The 18,739-nt window shown below is 46.2% G+C and overlaps 2 protein-coding genes across 2 annotated transcripts in view; both read left to right on the top strand.

Annotated features, from left to right (window-relative positions):
- LOC137616579 (zinc finger protein OZF-like) overlaps positions 1-18,739 on the top strand; it is a 243,865-nt gene that overhangs the window by 165,250 nt on the left and 59,876 nt on the right. The gene's annotated exons all lie outside the window — the stretch shown is intronic.
- Positions 1-18,739, top strand: part of LOC137616742 (chromosome transmission fidelity protein 18 homolog) — a 120,481-nt gene that overhangs the window by 53,282 nt on the left and 48,460 nt on the right. Inside the window, exons 5-6 of the mRNA XM_068346743.1 lie at positions 2,018-2,222; positions 12,910-13,065. Coding sequence (XP_068202844.1) covers positions 2,018-2,222; positions 12,910-13,065 — 361 coding nt within the window. The remainder of the gene's footprint in view (positions 1-2,017; positions 2,223-12,909; positions 13,066-18,739) is intronic.

Raw genomic sequence — 18,739 nt, 5'->3', positions numbered from 1 at the left:
CATCGGATTCTCATCCGAAACGGCTACATGTTCTTCATCTTGGTTTTCTAGCCAAACACGAGCTGCCTTCTCGGCCTTGACCAATATCGTTCGATATTCCAAACTTATCGTATGGTTGGAAATGAACTAAAAAGAGTATTATGTCCTGTAAGAGCTCTTAAGTTCTATTTTAAAACCTTTACGAGGCCCGTCTGAAGCTTTATGGTGTTCAGTTAAGAATTCATCTTTGCCTATGTCAGAGAATTCTTTATCCTATTTTTATCAGACTGTTAATACGAGAAGCTCATTCCCTTCTGAATGAGGAAGACCAAGCTTGGCTGAAGGTAAGGACACACGAAGTTAGAGCTGTCACAACTTCCGTGGCCTTTAAACAAAATAGATCTCTGCAAAATATATTCGACGCAACCTATTGGAAAAGCAAATCAGTGTTCGCGTCTTTTATCTTAAGAATGTCCAGTCTCTTTACGAGAACTGCTACACTCTGGGACCATTCGTAGCAACGAGTGCAGTAGTGGTGGGGGCTCCACCACTACAATTCCCTAATTCCAGAACCTTTTTAATCTTTCTCTTGAAATATTTTTGGGTTGTCCGGAAGGCTAAGAAGCCTTTCGCATCCTACTTGATTTGGCGGGTGGTCAAAATCATTTCTTGAGAAGCGCCTAGATTAAAGGTTTTGATGAGGACCTTTAGTATGGGTTGCAACCCTTCATACTTCAGCTCCTAGGAGTCGCTCAGCATCCTATGAGGATCGCGAGGCTCAGTAAGGAAGACGTACTTAAAAAGGCAGAGTAATTGTTCAAGTCGTCTTTCTTACCAGGTACTTATTTATTTTATGCTTGTTATTTTGAATAACTGCTAAAATAAAATACGGAATACTTAGCTCATAATGTCAACTTGTTATGCTGTTCTCTACCCACCCCCCTGGGTGTGAATCAGCTATATGATCATCGGGTAAGTTTGATATTGAAAAATGTTATTTTCCTTAGTAAAATAAATTTTTGAATATACTTACCCGATGATCATAAATTAAAGGACCCACCCTTCCTCCCCAATAGAGAACCAGTGGGACAGAGGAGAAAATTGGTTCGTTGTTGACATCGAGTACTTGAGTACCTACTTGACAGATGGCGCTGTTGATATACACCCCCACCTGTATAGCGATCGCTGGCGTATTCCTCCCGTAGATTTTTTCTGTCGGGCAGCAGGGATGCAGCTATATGATCATCGGGTAAGTATATTTAAAAATTTATTTTACTAAGGAAAATAACATTTTTTTGGAAAAATAATTTGAAGTTCTGTATATCAAGGATGGTTTTTTACAATTATTCTAGAGTATTTAAGTCTAGGATTCTAATTATTGCATACTTTATTTTAATTTTATAATTAGAGTCACCAATATGAACATCAGGGAAGTTTCATCGAAATAAGCGTAATTTTAATAATAAAATTTATTTCTATACTCGCCCGATGTTCGCATACATGTCCACCCTCCTCCCCACTAACTTGTGATGTCAAGAACTTTGGTGATAGTTTGACTTCAAAACTGAAATACAAAGATCCCTGGTGCTTTGCTTCTAGCCATTAATCTTTATAGTGTCTCCTTACCTACTAGAGTTATGTGTCTATTGAAAGGAAAGAAAAATGTTGATTAACTGAGATTCTGGAGAAGTAATACGAGCATAAGGTTTGTATAGAAATAGATTTGATTATTAAAATTGTGAACTTATGACTAGAAAACTAAACTTAAAGTTATATGTGCAACACCAGACGGAAATTTTATCAATTAATTGATCAAAGGGAAGTTTCAGGTTGAGCAAAAGCAATTTTGCCAGAATCAGGTACTACATTTCTGAAATACTCTGGGAATTAAGTACTGAATAGTGTACCCTTGTGATTTTATAAAATATTTGAATACTGTACTAGGATGTTATGTTTGTCTTACCTATTCCTTGATGAGATTTTTTATCAATACAGTATACTGTATCTGAAAATTTACTTGAAATGCATTGTTTTACAGGACTCAACACACAACCCGTATCTTTCGTCGATTACCAGAGTGCGATTTTCAGGCAATCACCACAGAGACAGGTGAACGTTTCTACCTCAATAGAATAGATGAAGACGAGTTGGATCACCAAATATCAGCCATATCGGCTACCCAAAAGACCTTGTGCCTTTTGAGTGTTCCTTATACTCGTCTAAAGGCTCAGGCAGAAAAGGAGGTGGGTAGATTGCCTTATAAAAGAATATTTCTATAGATTCAAGATTGATTTGGGTTTCAATCTATTGTGTCTTTTATGTGTAACATTTTATGTAGGTGTTTGCCTTGTAATGCTTTTTTTTACAGGTTAGATTCTCTCCTCTATCTATAACATTATGTTAAAAGCCATCTTAATCTTAAATTACCTTACATTCTTGTGTTGAATTTTTGCAGTAAAATTGGTTATATTTGCTTCTATTAGCTAGCAGTTGAACCATTTTTGTTTTGATAATTATGTCCGTGAGATTTATATGTTATTCTAAAGAAAGGAATAGATTTGACTCAAAAATAAATAATTTAAGAAAGTCATTTTGTTCCTGAATACAAAAGAAGATATTGTGAGAATTATATGAGACCACAAATGTATTTACCTGAATCTCATCTTGACTCATTCATTTATAGATCTCTGTTTCAGCAACATCACTGTTTGTTTAACTAGTACTTTTGCAATGGATGCTTGTGGTTTTGTTTTCATATTGTTAGAAATTATTTGGGTTTATCTTCTAAGTTTGCTAAGGCTAGATTTTGTAAACTCTGTAAAGGCAGTTAACTTTTATCTGCCAAAGTAGTCCCTCATATGAAATGCTTTCCTTACTGCAGTTTCACTTGCACCTTGTGAAATTGTTGTCCTGATTGCGAACTCTTTTATGAACAAGTGGGAAAAGATGCAGACAAAGAAGAAGAAGTCAGGACATCCATCAGATATTTTCTAGTGGAAATGTATATTGGGTATAGCTTCAGCAACTCTGGTAAACAATACCTTGCCTTAAACCCCTCCCAAATGTATAAAAACTGCTTTTCTTTGCTAGGAACAAAATATTACGTAGACGTATACGTGGCTTCTCTTAATGTATGGAAAAATATGCACACGTATACGTAGCAGTGCTGAATGGGTTAAGAAAACAGGTGTTAGTACACGTATACCTCATCATAGAATTTATTTTAAACGAACATCTTTGTCCATAAATATAAAGTAAGGGAGATGATAATGTATATTAGGACTGAGTATTCTGCTTTGCAAAAGTCTTGCTATGAATATTGATGTCATGAGATTCAGGTCATAAAGGTTGTGGAAAGCATGAAAACTTTTACTGCAAACCATCAGTCAGAATCCAGATTTGGATGACTATCTTTTACTCCCGTTGTACCCTTAGGGCTAAGATACAAGGTATTATAGAAAGGTCTCTTATGTGCTTGTTGGTGATTTCAGTACTCGCCGTAGGGAATGGTTCAATTTAATTTCTCCTACTGACTGCTATAGTTCAACAGTTTTAGGCTGCTTTTAATTCAGGCTTTGAGCAAATCATTAGTAAGGTTACACACAAGTCTAGTAATTTCTTGGGTCTAGTGTACAGTGATTCTCACAGGGTTTTAATATCCGGATAATATCTAATCATACCTTTCTTTTGTTAGTATTTATGACTGAGCAGCCTGTCCTTAATGTTACAAACTCTAGTAGTATATATATATCTTTCTGAGGTGGGATACCTTAATATGGTGGAAGAGTTTGCATATCACCATTATCAGTAAAGCTGCACTAGTCAAGGCAGCCCATACTAAGTTTGTTTATTGTGAGCAATCAGACCAAAGTCTCCCACCATCACCAATCTGCAGTAGCCAGAATGGTGACAAAAACTGCCCAAAGCCCAGACATGGATGAAACAACCCGATCTCGGCCTCTCAGTCCCCAGCGGCAGTGGTACATCTGACCAAGATGGTGGGCAGATACATCTCACTGCAGGTGGTGCTAAAATTCTCTGAACTAGAACAGACCACCTTTGGAAACTGAACCTTGCAACATACCATGTCAAGACCCTGTCTTGGGAAGATCTGTCTATGTTACTATAAGACCCAAAATGAATGAATTGGGATATAATAGAATTGAGTGAAATTAGAAGAACTAGGGTATCTTATATATATAGAGTTAAAAGAGGGCCATGTATTTTGCTCCAGAGAATATGAAAGGAAGAAAGAAAATAGAGTGAGTTTTCTTATTAATAAAAATTTTGCTGGTAACATAGAAGAATTTTGTAGTATAAGTGATAGAATTGCAGGATTGATTATCAAAATGATATTTTAATTATAAAATAAATTTTTGAATATACTTACCCGGTGAACATATAGTAGCTGCTACTCAGCGGCTCGACAGAAAACACACTCAAAAAACTCACGAGCGATCGCTATGAAGGTTGCGGGTGTGCCCACCAGCGCCAACTATCGGTCAGATACCACTCTTGCATGTAAACAAACCCTTCAATTCTTCTCGTCCCGCTGCGTCTCTATTGGGGAGGAAGGGAGGGCCTTTAATTTAAATATTCACCGGGTAAGTATATTCAAAAATTTATTTTATAATTAAAATATCATTTTTAAATATTTAACTTAGCCGGTGAATATATAATAGCTGATTCACACCCAAGGCGGTGGGTAGAGACCAGAGTTAATTAAGTTTACAGCGTATAAGCTATGAGTTTTTGACAGTTATCAATATAACAAAACCAAAATATATAGGTACCTGGTAAGGAAGTTGACTTAGACGATTACTCTGCCTTGTAAGTCTGTCTTCCTCACGAAGCCCAGCGATCCTCTTAGGATGCTGACAGACTCCCAGGAGCTGAAGTATTAAGGGCTGCAACCCATACTAACAGGACCTCATCAAACCCCTAATCTGGGCGCTCTCAAGAAATGACTTTGACCACCCGCCAAATCAACCAGGATGCGAAAGGCTTCTTAGCCTTCCGTACAACCCATAAAACAATATTAAAAACATTTCAAGAGACAGATTAAAAAGGATTTTGGAATTAGGGAAGTGTAGTGGTAGAACCCTCACCCACTACTGCACTCGCTGCTACGAATGGACCCAGTGTGTAGCAGTCCTCGTAAAGAGTCTGGACATCTTTCAAGTAAAATGACGAGAACACTGACTTGCTTCTCCAAAAGGTCGCGTCCATGATACTTTGCAGAGATCTATTTTGCTTGAAGGCCACGGAGGTTGCTATAGCTCTAATCTCGTGCGTCTTAACCTTAAGCAAAGATCGGTCTTCCTCACTCAAGTGGGAATGGGCTTCTTGTATTAAAAATCTGATAAAATATGACAAAGCATTCTTTGACATAGGTAAGGATGGTTTCTTAACCGAACACCATAACGCTTCAGATTTACCCCGTAACGGCTTAGTACGAGCTAAATAGAACTTAAGAGCTCTAACGGGACATAACACTCTCTCCAGTTCGTTGCCTACGATCTCTGATAAGCAAGGAATATCAAAAGATTTAGGCCAAGGACGAGAAGGCAGTTCATTCTTGGCTAGGAAACCAAGTTGAAGAGAACAAGAGGCTTTTTCTGTAGAAAAACCGATGTTCTTGCTGAAGGCATGAAGTTCACTGACTCTTTTAGCCGAGGCCAAGCACACTAGGAAAAGTCTTAAGAGTGAGATCCTTCAGGGAGGCTGAATGTAATGGCTCAAACCTGTCTGACATGAGGAACCTTAGGACCACGTCTAAGTTCCATCCAGGAGTAGCCAAACGACGTTCCTTAGAGGTTTCAAAAGACTTAAGGAGATCTTGTAGATCTTTATCGTTGGAAAGATCTAAGCCTCTATGCCGAACCGAAGCCAACATGCTCCTGTAGCCCTTGATTGTGGAAGCTGAAAGGGAGCGAACCTTTCTCAGGTGTAAGAGAAAATCAGCGATTTGGGCTACAGAGGTACTGGACGAGGATACAGATACTGACTTGAACCAGTTTCGGAAGATTTCCCACTTCGATTGGTATACTCTAATGGTAGAAGCTCTCCCCGCTCTTGCAATCGCACTGGCTGCCTCCTTCGAAAAGCCTCTAGCTCTAGAGAGTCTTTCGATAGTCTGAAGGTAGTCAGACGAAGAGCGGGGAGGCCTTGGTGTACATTCTTTACGTGGGGCTGACGTAACAGGTCTACTCTTAGAGGAAGACTTCTTGGAAAGTCTACCAGCCATCGAAGTACCTCGGTGAACCATTCTCTCGCGGGCCAGAGGGGAGCAACTAACGTCAACCTTGTCCCTTCGTGAGAGGCGAACTTCTGCAGTACCTTGTTGACAATCTTGAATGGTGGGAATGCATATAGGTCTAGATGAGACCAATCTAGAAGAAAAGCGTCTATATGTATTGCTGCTGGGTCTGGGACTGGAGAGCAATAGATTGGAAGTCTCTTGGTCATCAAGGTTGCAAAGAGGTCTATGGTGGGTTGACCCCAAGTCGCCCAAAGCCTCTTGCACACGTCCTTGTGGAGGGTCCATTCCGTAGGAATTACCTGACCCTTCCGACTGAGGTAATCTGCTAAGACGTTCAAGTCGCCCTGGATAAACCTCGTTAACAGGGAGATGCCTCGATCTCTTGACCAAATGAGCAGGTCCCTTGCGATCTCGTACAGTGTCAGGGAGTGGGTGCCTCCTTGCTTGGAAATGTATGCCAAGGCTGTGGTATTGTCCGAGTTGATCTCCACCACCTTGTTTCGAAGGAGACTCTCGAAGTTCATCAAGGCCAGGTGGACTGCCAAAAGCTCCTTGCCGTTGATGTGCATGCTCCTCTGACTTGAGGTCCACAGACCTGAGCATTCCCGACCGTCCAGGGTCGCACCCCAACCCAAATCCGATGCGTCTGAGAATAGAACGTGGTTTGGTTTCTGAACTGCTAGGGGAAGTCCCTCTCTTAGACTGATATTGTCGTTCCACCAATTCAGGCATGCCTTTACTGTTTCGGAGATCGGGATTGAGACCGCCTCTAGCGTCTTGTCCTTTTTCCAGTGAAAAGCTAGATGGAACTGGAGAGGTCGAAGGTGTAGCCTTCCTAGCGAGACAAACTGCTCCAGGGATGATAGAGTTCCTACTAGACTCATCCAATTCCTGACTGAGCAGCGTTCTCTCTTCAACATCCGTTGGATTATGAGCAGGGCTTGCTCTATTCGGGGGGCAGACGGAAAAGCCCGAAAAACTGGACTGCGAATCTCCATCCCTAAATACAGTATAGTTTGGGATGGAATCAGCTGGGACTTTTCCATGTTGACCAAAAGTCCCAATTCCTTGGTCAGATCCAATGTCCAATGAAGATCCTGCAGACAGCGATGACTGGACGAGGCTCTGAGAAGCCAGTCGTCCAAGTAAAGGGAGGCTCAGATTCCCGATAAATGGAGGAATTTTGCCACATTCCTCATAAGCCTCGTAAACACGAGAGGAGCAGGACTTAGCCCAAAGCACAGGGCCCGAAACTGGTACACCACATTGTCGAAAACAAACCTCAGAAAAGGTTGGGAATCTGAGTGAATGGGGATGTGGAAGTATGCGTCTCTTAGGTCGAGAGAGACCATCCAGTCTCCCTTTCTGACCGCTGCTAAGACTGATTTCGTGGTCTCCATGGTAAACTTTGTCTTCGTGACAAAGACGTTCAGAGCACTGACGTCTAGCACCGGTCTCCAACCTCCTGTCTTCTTCGGTACTAGGAAGAGGCGGTTGTAAAACCCCGGTGATTGAAGGTCCGAGACTTTCACCACCGCTCCCTTCTCTAGCAAAAGAGACACTTCTAGTTTCAGGGCTTGTCTCTTTGATTCCTCTCGGTACATGGGAGAGAGGTCGATGGGGGAAGTCGCTAGAGGAGGTTTGTGTACAAATGGAATTTTGTACCCCTCTCTGAGCAACCTCACAGACTGTTGGTCTGCGCCCCTCTTCTCCCAGGCTTGCCAGAAGTTCTTGAGTCTGGCACCTACTGCTGTCTGAGGCTGCGGGCAGTCAGACTCTGCCACGTGAGGACTTGGCTCCTCTCTTCTTTCCTCTCTTTCCCTCGGCACGAGTACTTCCCCTGCTGGGAGCTCTGCCACGAAAGGGCGGAATAAACCTGGACGCCGGAGTGTCTATCCTTGGTCTTGCAGAAAAGGATGTCGAAGGAGTCCCTTTGCGAGCAGAGAACGCTATCAAGTCATGGGTGTCCTTCTGCACGAGTGACAAAGCTATGTCCTTAACCAAATGTTCAGGGAACAAAAACTTCGATAAGGGAGCAAAGAGTAGCTCAGATCTTTGACAGGGAGTAACTCCTGCCGACAGATAAGAGCAAAGGGACTCTCGCTTCTTAAGGACTCCTGAAGTAAAAGAGGAGGAGAGCTCATTGGATCCATCGCGGATGGCTTTATCCATGCAGGACATAATGAGTACGGAGACATCTCTATCAGCCGATGAGATTTTCCTACTTAAGGCTCCCAAACACCAGTCAAGGAAGTTGAAAACTTCAAAGGCTCTGAAAATGCCTTTCAGCAGATGGTCAAGGTCCGAGGATAACCAACTAATCTTCGAGCGTCTCATGGCTAGGCGGCGGGGAGAGTCTACAAGGCTTGAGAAGTCGCCCTGGGCAGAGGCAGGGACTCCCAAGCCGAGAACTTCTCCCGTGGCATACCAGACGCTCGATCTAGACGAGAGTTTAGATGGAGGGAAGGCAAAGGCCGTCTTCCCCAAACTCCTCTTGGTTTCCAACCAATCGCCTAAAAGCCGTAAAGCTCTCTTGGATGAGCGAGAGAGCACAAGTTTTGTAAAGGCTGGCATGTCAGCAGGTACGCCTAAAACAAACTCAGACGGCGGCGAACGAGGAGCAACAGAGACGAAGTGATCGGGAAACAACTCCTTAAAAATTAACATGACTTTTTTAAAGTCCATTGATGGTGGAACTGTTCTGGGTTCATCAATATCTGAAGGATGATCCTCAGGCTGAGGGTCAGCAACGTCCTCATCTGAAGGTTCCTCATCTGACAACTGCTGAGAAACAAGCAAAGGGGTTGGCAATGCTTGACACGCAGCGTCCACACGCACTGGTGCATTAGTAGCGGACCAGGACGCAACGTCATGTAACTGCTTGACAGTCTGTGAACTGTCAACAACAACAGGTGCGTGAGGACGCACAGCGTCCACCCGAGACTGCTTTGACCGCCTAGTCTGAGCAGTCAAAACAACTCTAGACTGCGGATGTTGACGCTCAGCGTCAAAACAAGTCAACTCCGATGGTTGGCGAACGTCCTGAACGTCAACAGGAGCATCAGCAAGTTGCCTAACGTCCAAATGCGGCAGAAAATCCACACGAGACCGCATCAAGTGTGGTTCTAAACAACCTGACTGACGTGACTTGGCTACGCCAACGTCAACAGGACGCACAAAGGAACGTTTGGGTGGCTGAAGGCCAGGATCTCGATGAGATAAACGGCTAGGCTCAACGGAAACCTTATCGGCAGAATAGTCTTCCATAAGGGAGGCAAGCTTAGACTGCATGTCCTGCAGTATAACCCATTTAGGGTCCACGGGAATGGGTGCGGTAACCGACGGGGTTAACGTCTGAGACGGCACAACCTTGCCTTGCTTAGGCGGCGAGCAGTCATCCGATGACTGCAACGGGTCCGAACTGTCCCAATGACTACATCCAGGACGCTGGACCTGTCCTGAAGGGACCGACTTCCGTTTAAGAGGCCTAGAAACCTTGCTCCACGGTTTCTTGCGTGAAAAGCCTTCGGAAGACGATAAGAAAATGGGCGCTCTCGTCTTATGGTAGGGGCGATCTTGGTGAGATACGCCTGATACCATAGAGGGAACGTCTGTTCGCTGATCAAGGCCTCTCGAACCCATAAGTCGTACGACATTACTTCTCCCCTGGGCTTGGGAGCTTGCAAGAGGTCCCGGACTAGGTGAACGACAGGCACGAACAGACGAACCCTCGGTCGCAACACTGTTCACAACACTTTGCGCACTAATCACTTTCCCACTTTCCGCTGTGGCACTCTGACACTTAAGTTCCTTCACGTCAGCCATGAGTTGATTACGATCAGTTGCTAACGCTTCAACTCTTTCCCCCAAGGCATGAATAGCACGTAACATGTCTTGCATAGATGGTTCCTGAGTGCTAGAAGGGGGGTTAGGAACAACCACTACAGGGGAAGGATTAGGTTCAGGGGAATGTGGAGAGGAAAAATCTACAGACCTAGATGAACTCCTCCTTACCCTATCTCTCTCTAGCCTACGTGCATACTTATCGTATTCGAGCCAATCGAATTCCGAAAGGCCCACGCATTCCTCACACCGATCTCCCAATTGACAGGTTTTACCCCGACAATTGGAACACAGTATGTGGGTCGAGAGATGCCTTTGGAAGACGCCTATTACAGTCCCTAGCATTACACTTCCGAAATCTAGGTACTTGTGAAGGGTCAGCCATTTTGAATTAGTCAAAGAAATTCCAAAAAACAATCCAAGTCATCAACAATTAATCTGATTCAATAAAGAGTTCAAGAGTTTATGTTGAGGAAAAACACCTGCACTGCGAAAGCTCAAACCAAAATGAAGTACTTCACCAAATATGTTGAGAAAACTCCAGGTTCTACAGCGAGTATTGATACGTCTTGTCGTCAAGGTCGACAGAGAAGAATTGAAGGGTTTGTTTACATGCAAGAGTGGTATCTGACCGATAGTTGGCGCTGGTGGGCACACCCGCAACCTTCATAGCGATCGCTCGCGAGTTTTTTGAGTGTGTTTTCTGTCGAGCCGCTGGGTAGCAGCTATTATATATTCACCGGCTAAGTTAAATATTTAAAATTAAATAATAAGTATAAACCAAATATCATTCAAATGTATGCACCAACAACATCCCACACAGAAGAAGAAATAGAAACTTTTTATGAATATCTGGAGATATCTTTGAAAAATATAGGACTCTATTTTCATTTGTTATGTGTGATTTCAATGCTAAAGTAAGTCAAAAGAAGAGAGGAGAATCAGCAGTAGGTAAGTTTAGAGTAGGGCAAGAAGTGACAGAGGAGACATAATTGTAGAATTTTCTGAAAGAAACAATCTTAAAATCATGAAAACCTTTTATTTTTTATTAAAAAGGAGCACAAAATGAACATGGAGAACCCCAAGTGGAGAAACAAAAAGCGAAATAGATTTTGTTCTCAGTGAGAAAAAGTCAATTTAGTTAAAGATTTAAGTGTTAATCAAGTTAAAGGCAAGCGACCATAGAATGGTGAGAAGTAGAATTTGTCTGATCTAAGGAAAGAAAGAGAAATTTTGAGAGAGAAAGTACCTTATGGAAGCCTGTTTGTAACGCTGAATCGTCATATCTCATGAATGTTTTAACCCGAGAACCTACTATAGTTGAAAAGACTTTGTCACTATAAAGATCTGGGTGTTGAGGAGCCACTGTCCATGACCTATTTACAATCATACTTTGAATTTTGTTAGGGTTCAACTTCATGCCATATAATTTGCCCCATGCACCAATTTTATCTAGAGCTTTATGAAGAGATTCAACAACCAAATGTTTACATACAGGAGATAGAATTGATACAAAGAGAGTAGCAACATCTGAGTGTGCTACAGGCTTTTTTTCAAGGCCAAACCACATATCACATATACAGTATATTGTAGTATGAAAATTAATGGGCCAAGAGCACTACCCTGAGGAACACCAGGTATTACATTCTTATAGTCTATGATACCCATGAACAACTATTCTTTGCAATCTATTACTTAAAAATTCAATAATGAAATTGAGAAAACACCCACTTACTCCCATCTGTTTAGTTTGAAAACAAGGGCTTCATGATTAACACAGTCAAAGGCATTATTAATTAAAGGCCAATTATACAAATTTCATGACCACAATGAAGGTTTAATAAATTTATGAATAATTGATCGTGATCACCTATTACAGTACCTCCGAACCTGGTGGTCCAAAGAGATGAACTGGGATGAGGAATTTAGTATGTATTACGCACAAAAAAGAAAACTTAACTGTTAAGCAAAGCTTTTAAAGTTAGCATAGGGTTCTCAGCCCTCTGGATTTCCTCAGAACTAAGGAACTAAATGCAAGCAAAGCAAAATAGTTGTCAGGTGATTTAGCCCAAAAAAAGGAGGAATGCAAATCAAAAAATCATATACAGAGAACTAAATACAGTCCTGCAGCCACTGTGTTTCACAAACCCAGGAATAATTCGTAATCACATTACGATTTATTTTTTCATATTCAACTACGGACTTCAGCATTCATAACAGTCTCAATTAACAACTAGATAACTTGGTTTGAATCGCTGCTCGATAAATAGACGTCTACTTAGTAAACAATCAAATAGAAAACTGAGAGAATGGGAACTATAACGCATCAACTACCAGATAGCACGATGTACCTAAATGGGTAGACATTTTGCATTAACAGAAAACAGAAAATTCTTATTTTGTGGCAGTCTTCGACATTTAAACAGTTTTGTGAGAGAAGCAGTATGAACATCAGGAAAGTTACTTAAAAATAGTATCTAATGTAAAGATTTTAATGTACCATACCATATTATAGTACAGTGTATTGCATTGTTGTAGTGTACTTTATATTTAAACTTTAATGAAAGTACAAAGGGTATATATTATTCATAAACACTATAAGTGAAAGAAAATTAATATCCATATAGTTTAGGGTATCCTATTATCTTTGAAATTCTCTATCTGTAGAAGGGACTCAAACATTATAAAGTGGATAAGGGGGACCAACTGTAAATATGTAAAAATACATACAAATTTTGGATAATGATGATAATTTTTTCTTTGAAAATTTAGCAGTCTTCTGTACTTTATGCAATACTTTATACAGTACTATATTTCTTTTTCAGCAAATTCAACAGGATCAACGTAAGGCAAAAAAGTTGCAAGCTGCTGAGGATTTTGGAATGGAATCTGGCAATGAAGATATGAGAGATGATATCCAAGACTCGTTATGGGTAGAAAAATATAAACCAAAGCATTATCTTGACCTACTTAGTGATGAAGTAAGTATTTCTTGTAATTACATGAATCCTTTCTGGTATAAGAATTTAAGTCGAACTGAGTTTTGGTCCTGGAGATTAACCAGGTTGTATGAAAAATATTGTTAACTTCTTCACTATGTGCCCTCAGTAGCTATGTACAGTTGAACCTCCCAATAACAGACTAGTAGGGGGAAGGGGTGTCCGCTACCGCTGGTTGTCTGTTGTATCCGCAAGAAGGTTCCTATAGTATAACATCAAACAAAATTGTACCACTTTTTTCACATTATGATGACATAATTAAGGAATTAAATTGAATGATACTCACAAAAACAAAGTAGTATTCTTAAGGAATGTAAAATAAAACTCGTGAAAACAGATTATTTCAGACCCAAACAAAACAAACCAAAACAAACTAAATACAGTGGCAGAAAACACTAGTGAGTAACAAGAACTACTATTTGTTCCGTAACCGAAATACAAACCACGCTATTTACAAAGGGTATTACTTTTAGAGCAGCTGAAATAACGAGCCAATAGTTTTTAACGAGGGTTAATTACCCCCGCGCTAGTTAGCGGGGGGTGGGGAAGGGTAGCTTGCTACCCCTCCCCCCTCCACACACCGGTGACTTGCTTCTCTTCACTTTTGGCTCGGCGGTGATCAGACGTGTCTGCTCATCGCCTTCGTGACAGCCTTTAATTTTCTGCTTTTTCTTTTCAGCATGTGTGTGGGTTGGAAGTTGACCTTCAGTTATTTTCTTTACTATGCGTACATGCCCTGGAGTTGCCGGCCGTCCTTGTGGGACTTTCATGTCGGACGTTAATACGGATCCACACACCCTCTGCCCTCAATGTCGGGGCCGACAGTGTGACCAGGATAACATGTGCCGTGAGTGTAGGGAGTGGTCTGCCTCCCAGTGGGCGAGGTTTGGCCGTTGGCGTAAGAAGAAGTCCAAGAGAGACCGTTCTCCTCCGGGGTTAGCCTTGAAGGAGGAAGGTTCTCGGGACTCTTCTTCCGCCGCCCAAACCTCCTCCGAAGCTCCCCCTCGGCTGCCTCCTAAGGAGAGTCGTCCGAGTGGGAGCGCAGGCCCTTGTTCTGTTTCCCTACCTTCGGTGGGGGGAGAGGGCGTCGCCTCCCATAGCGAGGCGGTTCCCCCTCCTCCTCCGGGGGAGGTTATTAATGATGCCTTATCCAGTGATGATCTTTTACAGATTTGGTCGTCCCTGGGGCTTAAGGGCTTGCCCTCCAGGGTCGCTCTTATTGACCTTGTCTCGTTGGGGGCCGCTGTTAAGCAGTCGCCGGTGGTAGCAGAGGTAGACCCTCTGTCTATTGTCGACGTCGTGGTGACAGAGGCCTCCGACGTGGCTGGGCCTTCCGCCGCAGGTGCTGTTGCTGGTGATGGTGCTCAAGGCTCTCCTCCTCCTTCCGTACATCCTTCGAAGGGGGAAGTGAGTCCTTCGGTCTCGACTGCTGCTCAGCTTCCTTCTGAGGGAAGTGTTTTGACGGAGACCCCTTCGGAGGACCGATGGTCCCGACGATCTCCCCCGAGGCCGCCTCCGCCGTAAGGCTCACCGCCCTCTACGCCACAAGGGCTTCCCTTCCCCTTACAGGGGGACTAAGAGACGCCTTTTTGGGTCTTCGTTCTCCGGGGGGGACTCTCCTCGTCAGCCTCAACCTACTGCTCCGCCCTCCTTGAACCTCTCTGCAGACCGCTCACCATCTCCTGCCGGATCTTCGCCTTCTGGAGAACTCGTCACCCGACGGGCAACGGTCCCTTCGGGGCTAAGGGATTCTTCCCTTACGCGAGCAGTGCTAGCGCACAAGCGCTCTCCTGCTCGCCAGCGCTCACCTGTTCACCAGCGATCTCCTGCTCGCCAGCGCTCTCCTGCTCGCCAAGACTCTCCTGCTCGTCGGCTCTCTCCTGATGTTCGCCCCCCTCGCCAGCGCTCTCCTGCTCGTCAGCTCTCTTCCGAGCGTCAGCGCTCATTTGAGGACCATCGCCCTGCGGTCTCTGACCACCCTTTAGTTCCTGCTGAACTCCCTGCTCACCATCTGCCTGGTCCTGTGGCTACGCAACATCGTGCTGCGTGTGTCAGAAACACATGTTCGCCAACGCGCCAGCAATCTTCCCGTTCCTGCTCGTGAACGCGCCGCAATACCTGTCCTCTCACAGGACACGCGTCGACCTTCTGCTCGCCAGCGATCACCAGCTCGCCAGCGATCACCTACGCGCCAGCGATTACCTCCTCGCCAGCGTTCACCTGCTTGCCAGCGCGCACAGGCGATCTTAGTATCGCCTATTCAACAGCGACAACTAACGCGCCGACGTTCGCCAACGCTCCTGAAGGAACATGGTTCGCCAGCTTCTAGCTCGCCATCGCGCGATCGCCCGCCTGCACATGCCGCTCGCCATCGCTCGCCATTGCACGATCGCCCTCCTGCGCATGCTGCTCGCCATCGCACGACCCTGCACGATCGCCCGCTTACGCATGCTGCTCCTCATCGCACAACCCTGAACGATCGCCCTCCTGCGGATGCTGATCACCATCGCACCCCATCACGCGATCATTCACCTGCGCATGCTGCTCGCCATCGCACAACCCTGAACGATCGCCCGCTTACGCATGCTCCTCATCGCACAACCCTGAACGATCGCCCTCCTGCGGATGCTGATCACCATCGCACCCTATCACGCGATCATTCACCTGCGCATGCTGCTCGCCATCGCTTACCATTACGCGGTCATTCACCTGCGCATGCTGCTCACCATCGCACACCAGATTGCGCCATCGCCAACTTGAGCGACTGCACTCACCAGCTCGTCATCGATCGCCTGTGGATCTACACCGCCAGCGATCTTCCTCACCTACGCGGCAGCACGATCCCTCGCCGTCGCGCCAACGCTTGCGTTCGTCGCCTCGGACACGTGTTCATTTACCTGCCCACCCTCGCGCCCGCGCGACCGCTCGCCTGTGCGCCCGCGCGATCATCCACCTGCGCGCCCGCGCGATCGCTCGCCCGCACTTCCGCGCGACCATTCGCCCTCGCGCGACCATCGTTCGCGGCGAATTCCACAGCCGGTGGTAGCAGCAGGGACGCGTGCTCCTAGACGGCACTAGGGATCACCTCCATCCAAGCACAGGTTGATAGTGCAGGACGAAGACAGGTCAGTACAGCATTCTTCCCCACCTTCTTTTCAGGCAGGTACCGTCGTGTCCACTCCGAAGGATCGCCCGATCCCTTTCTCTTTAGCGAGGATTTCGGACTCTGTGTCCTTGGAGCAGCAGACTTGGTTTGGTCCGCTGGCACGGGCGTTAGTGAGGGTTATGAAACCAGCACTCGCCGGCCAGGGTGACAAACCAGCGGCTGTCTCTCCTACACTGAAGAGAAAGAGAGGAGTGAACTTCGTGGTGACTTCCCCTAGGGCGAAGTTGGTTCCCAAGAGGTCGGTCTCGAAGGTCCCTTCTCCTGCACGAGTACTCTCTCTTTCTCCCGTGGACGAGGCCTTTCCGTCCTCAGGTGAGTCCAGTGGGGCGGTAGTCTTCCCCTCGGCACCAGGGGGGGAGACTTCGCTTCAGGCAGGAGAATCGTCTCGTGAGGAAGGGGCCCCTCGAACCTCGTTGTTGGGATCCTGTATCCCTCCCAGGAGGGAACCCAAGGATTCCAAGACCGTCCCTAAATCCTCTACAAGGATTCGTCAAGAACCCACGACTACCCAGGGGAATGTCCACGTATCACCCCAGGAAGAGATTCCTGGGGCAGGAGACTTAGCTGCCAGCCCGCAGGGAGGAGAACAGCAAGAGTCCGAACATGCCTTCTGGCAGGTCCTAAGCCTGATAAGGACACTTAACAGACTTACGGATCCAGTCATCGCCCCCCGTGAAGGCAAAGACACGATTCTGGATGAAGTGTTTGACGTTCGGAAGGAACCTAAGACCAGTGCAGCTCTGCCCTGGTCTCGGGGGCTGAAGAGTGCCAGAGCTAGGGCCAACGCTCAGCTCGCACTTCTTGCCTCCTCCAGTCGTTCCACTGCCGGGAACAAGCTTATCCCTCCTCCTCGCCTTCAGCAGAGGAGGTATTTCGAGATCCTGGGTGAGCACAACCTCGCTCTTCCTCTCCATCACTCTGTGGAGGAGCTGGCGAAGGGAGTTCCCCTGGAGAAACTCTCTGCCCGGCAGGTGTCGTTCTCGGCGGCAGAGATCCTTAACCACGAGAAGGTCGCTAAGTGTGCCATGCAGGCCACTTCGTGGCTGGACTTCTGGCTAGGATCTCTGGGCATCCTATTGCGATCGGAGGACTTGTCCAAGGAGACCAATAGGAAGGCCCTAGAGACCTTCATGCTCTCGGGCACCCGCTCCATCGAGTTTTTGGCGCACCAGGTTACCACCCTGTGGGCCAACTCGGTGTTGAAGCGTCGCGATGCTGTGTCCGAGAGATTCCATCCGAAGGTCCCCGCCGTAGATGTGTGTAGGCTCCGACATGCTTCCCTTCTGGGGGAGAGCCTGTTTGAGCCTCAAGACTTGGAGCGAACGGCTGAGAGGTGGAGGAAATCCAGCACGGACTCCCTCCTCCACAGGGCCCTTACAACTCGGCCCTATAAGCCTCCAGCCCCGCCACAACAGCAGCAACAGCCTCGTAAGGCTCCCAAACAGGCACCGGCAGCTAAGAAAGTGGTGTGTAAGCCCCAGCCCTTTCCAGCCAAGGTCAAGAGGGGCGGTAAGTCCTCCAGGGGAGGCAAGACTCCTAGGGGTGGCGGCCGCAAGCTCTAGGGGTGGCAGTCCCCCTGCGTGTCCACCTGTGGGGGGATGCCTTCAGCGTTGCGTCCGGTGGCAGCAACACGGGGCCGATGCTTGGACGGTCTCAGTGATCGGTCAAGGTTATCGCGTCCCGTTCACGTCATCTCAACCTCCCCTGACAGCGAATCCAGTGTCGTTGAGCTCCTATGCCATGGGATCGGCAAAGGGGCTGGCCCTTCAGGCCGAAGTCGAGACCATGTTCGAGAAGGGTGCTCTCCAGGAGGTCGTGGACGGCTCCCCAGGCTTCTTCAGTCGACTCTTTCTTGTAAAGAAGGCTACTGGAGGCTGGAGACCCGTCATCGATCTCTCAGCTCTGAACAGGTTTGTCAAACAAACCCGGTTCAGCATGGAGACAGCAGACACGGTCAGACTTGCGGTGAGACCACAAGACTTCATGTGTACACTGGATCTGAAGGACGCGTACTTCCAGATCCCAATCCATCCGTCTTCCAGGAAGTACCTGAGATTCTGCCTAGACAACAAGATCTACCAGTTCAAGGTGCTGTGTTTCGGTCTCTCCACAGCTCCTCAGGTGTTCACCAGAGTGTTCACCCTGATTTCATCTTGGGCGCACAGGAATGGCATTCGTCTCCTTCGTTACCTAGACGATTGGCTGATCCTAGCAGACTCGGAGTCGACCCTTCTTCGGCACCGAGACAGGCTTCTGGATCTTTGCCAGGATCTGGGGATCGTGGTAAACCTCGAGAAGTCCTCTCTGCAGCCGTCCCAACGACTGGTTTATCTAGGCATGCTAATAGACACCAATCTCCACAAAGCCTTTCCATCAGACGACCGGATAGCAAGGCTGAGGAGGGTGGCGGAGCCTTTCCTCAGGCGAAAAGAACTCCCCGCCCAATCGTGGTTGCGTCTCTTAGGCCACCTATCCTCCCTGGCCCGTCTG

This window comes from Palaemon carinicauda, chromosome 22 (genome assembly GCF_036898095.1).
Source record: "Palaemon carinicauda isolate YSFRI2023 chromosome 22, ASM3689809v2, whole genome shotgun sequence".
Lineage (NCBI taxonomy): Eukaryota > Metazoa > Arthropoda > Malacostraca > Decapoda > Palaemonidae > Palaemon > Palaemon carinicauda.
This window is presented reverse-complemented; position numbering and strand designations above follow the sequence as displayed.